Here is a 5246-nt window from a genome sequence, read left to right as displayed (position 1 = left end):
GGGCAGAGGCAGAAGCCATTCCCAGGGGTCTCATAAACCAACAGTCCTCAACCCCAGGAGTTTATAGAAGTGAAACTCACATTCCCAGTGAGATCCTATTTTCCACTATCAAACTGGCAAAGGGAAAAAAACCCAGGAGTGCCCTGTGGTGGCGAAGGTGTGATGGAAGGGGCAGTCCCCTATCCCGCCGGTGAGGAGAGATGGTAAAATCTGTCCTGAAGGCAGTTCTACAGTCTTTGTAGGGAGCCTTGAAAATATGCATAGGCCTTGACAAAGAAGTATGAGTCTGGGACAGTCTTCTTCTTATGAAATAATTTTTAATAATTTAAAAAAAAATTTTTTTTAATTTATTTTTGATACAGAGAGAGACAGAGCATGAGAGGGGGAGGGGCAGAGAGAGAGGGAGACACAGAACCGGAAGCAGGCTCCAGGCTCTGAGCTAGCTGTCAGCACAGAGCCTGACGAGGGGCTGGAACCCACGACCGTGAGATCTGGCCTGAGCCGAAGCCGGAGGCTTACCCGACTGAGCCATGCAGGCGCCCCTGATTTTTAATAATTTTAAATGTGGCCGAAATGTATACCGACAGCCAGCAATCACAATGGTACTTGAAGAATTGGAAGCAAAATGAATGTCCAATGAAGGAATGGTTAAAAAAAGAATGGCCCATTCTAGCCTCTGGCCATACATGGTGATGCTAATGAATTTTTTGTTTTTGAAAAATTTCCCCTTTATTTATTTATTTAAAAATGTTTATTTATTTTAAGTTTTTAAATGATTTATTTATTTTTGAGACAGAGACAGAGCATGAGAGGGGGAGGGTCAGAGAGACAGACACAGAATCCGAAGCAGGCTCCAGGCCCTGCCTGAGCTGTCAGTACAGAGCCCGACATGGGGCTCAAACCCACGAACATGAGATCATGACCTGAGCCAACGTCAGAGGCCCAACCGACTAAGCCACCCAGGCTCCCCAAATACTTATTTATTTTTGAGAGAGAGAGAGAGGAGAGAGAGAGAGAGAGAGAACGCACGCACTCAACCGCGGGAGGGGCAGAGAGAGAGGGAGACACAGAATCCAAAGCAGGCTCCAAGATGTGAGCTGTCAGCACAGATTCCCAACACGTGGCTCAGAGCCATGAACTGTGAGATCATGACCTGAGCAGAAGTTGGATGCTTGACCAACTGAGCACCCAGGCGACCCAAGAAATTTTTTCCCTTTAGAGTTCAGAGTAAGAGATTGGTACCTTTGTGACCCCCGATTGAGATTAATGAGAGTTTTGTTCGTTTGTTTTTGTTATTGTTTAGCTTTTTAGCATTCTCTTTTTCTCTTACCAGTATGAACTCATAGATTTCTAGGAAATGTTTTTTAATAATGTAGGAAAATGCCTTATGCTACAATGTTAGGTAAAAAAACCAAGCAACCAAACAACCAAACAGGAATTAATCTATCAAAATATATGCTAGAGGGGGTGCCTGGCTGGTTCTGTTGGTGGGGCATGTGACTCTTGATCTCGGGGTTTTGATTTCGAGCCTCACGTTGGGTGTAGAGATTATTTAAAAACAAAATCTTAGAGGCACCAGGATGGCCCTAAGTGTCTGACTTCAGCTCAGGTCATGATCTCACGGCCTATGAGTTCAAGCCCCGCATCGGGCTCTGTGCTGACAGCTCAGAGCCTGGAGCCTGCTTCAGATTCTGTGTCTCCCTCTCTCTGCCCCTAACCCTGCACTCTGTCTCTCTCAAAAATAAATGTTAAAAAAAAGTTTTTTTTAAATTATGAATAAAAAACAGGACTGTGGTAAAAATCCAATGGAAATATGCCAGTGTAACAGCAGAGGCTGTATGTGGGTGGGGAATTACGGTGGTTTTCTGTTTCTTTATACTTTTCTTAGACTTTCTACACTCTCTAGTATGAGCTTGTGTTAAATGCAGAAAAAGGAGGCAGAGATGGACAGGGTTGAGAGGCGGGCTGCCCCCCGCCTACCTTACCCCTTCCCCACCCCACACACCCTCTCCTCAGCTCCTGTACTCGTCAGTGGAGAACATCCAGCGTGTGGCCGCGGGCGTGCTGTGTGAGCTGGCCCAGGACAAGGAGGCGGCTGATGCCATTGATGCCGAGGGGGCCTCGTCCCCACTCATGGAGCTACTGCACTCTCGCAACGAGGGCACAGGTGAGCGGCTGTGCTGTGGGTGGGGGGGTAACAGAGGAGCGCTGAGTGTTGGTCCCCCAGCCAGAGGGGAGACAGGCACGTGAATTGGTCTCTCCTCCCTGCCCAGCCACCTATGCTGCTGCTGTCCTGTTCCGCATCTCTGAGGACAAGAACCCAGATTACCGTAAGCGTGTGTCTGTGGAGCTCACCAACTCCCTCTTCAAGCATGACCCCGCTGCCTGGGAGGCCGTGAGTATCTTGGGTTGGACTGCAACGTATGGGTGTGCCAATTGCACACTGCACAAGGACAGCACTTCGAAGGGGGCTCCTACCATACTCCCAACTTCATAGATTTTTATTTTGTAATTGTTTCTTTACATTTTTTATTTTTTAATTCTAATTTTTTAAAATTATTTTTTGAGAGAGAGAGAGGGAGAGCACATGCATGTGCGCCCAAGCGGGAGAGGGGTAGAGGGAGAAGGAGGGAGAGAATCTTAAGCAGGTTCCATCCATGCTCAATGCGGAGTCCCATGCAGGGCTTGATCCACCATGAGATCATGACCTGAGCTGAAATCAAGAGGCAGATGCTTAGCCGACTGAGCCCCCCAGGCACCCTGGTTTTTTTTTTAATTTTTATGTTTTTTATTTATTTTTGAGAGACAGAGAGAGACAGTACGAGTAGGGGAGGGGCAGAGAGAGAGGGAGACACAGAATCTGAAGCAGGCTCCAGGCTCTGAGCTGTCAGCACAGAGCCCGATGCGGGACTCAAACCCACAAACTGTGAGATCATGAGCTGAGCTGAAGCCGGACGCTTAACCAACTGAGCCCCCCAGGCAGCCCTGATTTTTATTTTATAATTGGATCATTGGCAACAATTTCTAGCAGATGGAAGTAGTAGGTTGAACTACCTTTCTGATTTTGACCTGCCAGAATGGCCATTTTATTTTGCCCACGCTATATAAGCATTTGAGGCAGGGAGCCTTTCTCTAACTTGCATGAAGGTGCTCTCTAGGCTAGCAGCTGCCCTGATCTTGGGGGGGGGGGGGCACTCGCTCTCAAGTCCACTTGTCCACTCCCGTCCCCGGGCCACTCTGGTTCTGTGGGTACCCCCAAGCATGAATGGTGGGACCTTCCACCTGAGGGGAGGGGTCCATGGGGACACTGTATAACCCCATTTCATCCTCTGTTCCTTCAAGGGGTCTTTGTTTTTCCCCGTTCCCCTTTCTAGAATCCTCTCCATCTGCCCACCCCCAGCCCAGAGCCTACATTTTCCACCCTTCTACCTTCCCCCAATGTTTCTCTGTGTGTCTCCATAGGCCCAGAGCATGATCCCCATCAATGAACCCTACGCAGATGGTAAGTGTGGGCAGAGTTCCTCAGGGGCCCCCCAAGAGCCCGGGGCGCGGGGTGTCTGTGGGTGTGAGTGAAGGAGAGGCATGTGTCTCCAGTGGCAGACACCATATAGAATCCATCCCCACTGGGATTCCCTGATGTGGGAGTTTGAGGAGGGGGTCGGGTCCCCTGCCGGTGGATCGAGGGCTGTCCAGCTGGCTGGTCTGCAGATCTTAGACAGTCCCCCTCGCTTCTCTTCCCCAGACATGGATGCCACCTACCGCCCCATGTACTCGAGTGACGTGCCCCTGGACCCTCTGGACATGCACGCGGACATAGACGGGGACTATCCCATCGACACCTACAGCGACGGCCTCAGGCCCCCCTACCCCATGGCGGACCACATGCTGGCCTAGCCGGCTCCATTCCAGTACGGCGCCCTCCCTTGTGCCTGCGGGCTGTGGAGACACGCTCCTCCCACCCCCCCCCCGTCAGGATCCCCCCCATGTTTCCTTTGAAACTCTGGCTCTTTTAGGGGGAGGAATGAGTGTGGGTCCTTTGCTGTCCAGCACCCGCCAAGGAGGTGTCCGTGGCCTGCCTCACTCTCTTATCTTGTGGGGGCGGGGAGTCCTGCCACTGTGGGTAGTGGGTGGGCAACATGGCTGGGGCAGGGGACAAGCTCTTGGGGGACGCAGGCCAGCCCTGACCCCTCTGTGTCTGCCTCACCCCCAGGTGCGGTTCCTCATCAGAGAGGTTCTCCATGCAGGCGCTGGGGCGAGACGGAAAAGTGCCTGAAACCAGGGGAGCAGGGCTGCGACTTCTCGCCGAACCCCACGCCTCCAGAGGTCCTCTGCAGGGTCTTTCTTGGGATGGTGATCTGCTCCTGCTTTTCTGTCCTGGGCCGTGGGTCCAGGGCCCGACACCCCCTCCCCACCTCTGTGGCCCCGGCACTAAAGCTTTAGACAAAATCACCTGCTCTCTTCCCTGACCCGGCCATCACTCCCTACCCCCACTCCCACCCCCAGCCCGGGCGGCTTGACTCCAGCAGCTGGGGCCCCACAGAGCTTTGGTTCCTTCCCTGGGCCTGATTTTCTCACCGAACTCCAGCCGGCCGACCGTTCCGAGCCCCTGGGTGTCCAGGACCCAGGTTCAAGGCCCCAAATCCCAGAATCCAAAGCTTGTCTTGAGAAGTTCAGGGACTGACAAGATGGGATGGAGACGTAGAGAGTGAGTCCCCCACTCCAGGACACTGCCTGCTCCTCTCCAGGACACTCAACTGGATCTGGCCCCTTCCTGGGACCTCTGGGGACAGCTCCCTGGCACCCCAGCCCACCCACCCCACCACTCTAGCTGACCCCTGAGAAGTGCTCTTGGCTGACCCCTCTGGTGTGCGGTGAGGGGCTTTCTCTTCCCCTTCCTGTTTCAAACCCACCACCACCTCCTGCACATGGGTGTGGGGGGCTGGTGGAGGTCCTAGCGGAGAGTTTTATTATTATCGCTTTATGTTTTTGGTTATTGGTTTTTTTTTTTGTATAGACCAAAGCAAAGGAAATAAAACTAACACACAGATCCAGTGGAGGCTGTGTGGGGCAGGGGTGGGATGGGGAGTTAGGGGTCCCCTTAGCAGCCCGATGCCTCCTTGCCTGGGTCTCACGTGCGCTCATGGCCGCCTGTGTGTGGGAAAGCCAGGGAGGGGAGTCAGGGAGAAAGGCGCATTTCAGGAGCTGGAGTAGATTTAATGCAGTGCAAACTCAGGGTGCCATGTTGG

The 5246-nt window shown here is 52.5% G+C and overlaps 1 protein-coding gene across 1 annotated transcript in view; it reads left to right on the top strand.

The window, feature by feature from the left end:
- Positions 1–4993, top strand: part of JUP (junction plakoglobin) — a 23741-nt gene extending 18748 nt beyond the window's left edge. The window contains exons 10-14 of the mRNA XM_029927041.1: positions 1929–2167; positions 2274–2395; positions 3463–3502; positions 3743–3908; positions 4211–4993. Of these exons, the coding sequence (XP_029782901.1) occupies positions 1929–2167; positions 2274–2395; positions 3463–3502; positions 3743–3894 (553 nt within the window). The 3' untranslated portion in view covers positions 3895–3908; positions 4211–4993. The remainder of the gene's footprint in view (positions 1–1928; positions 2168–2273; positions 2396–3462; positions 3503–3742; positions 3909–4210) is intronic.
- The last annotated feature ends 253 nt before the right edge of the window (positions 4994–5246 follow it).

Source organism: Suricata suricatta, chromosome 17, assembly GCF_006229205.1.
Source record: "Suricata suricatta isolate VVHF042 chromosome 17, meerkat_22Aug2017_6uvM2_HiC, whole genome shotgun sequence".
Classification (NCBI taxonomy): Eukaryota; Metazoa; Chordata; class Mammalia; order Carnivora; family Herpestidae; genus Suricata; species Suricata suricatta.
The sequence above is the reverse complement of the archived record's forward strand: the minus strand, read 5'-3'. Positions and strand labels throughout refer to the sequence as shown.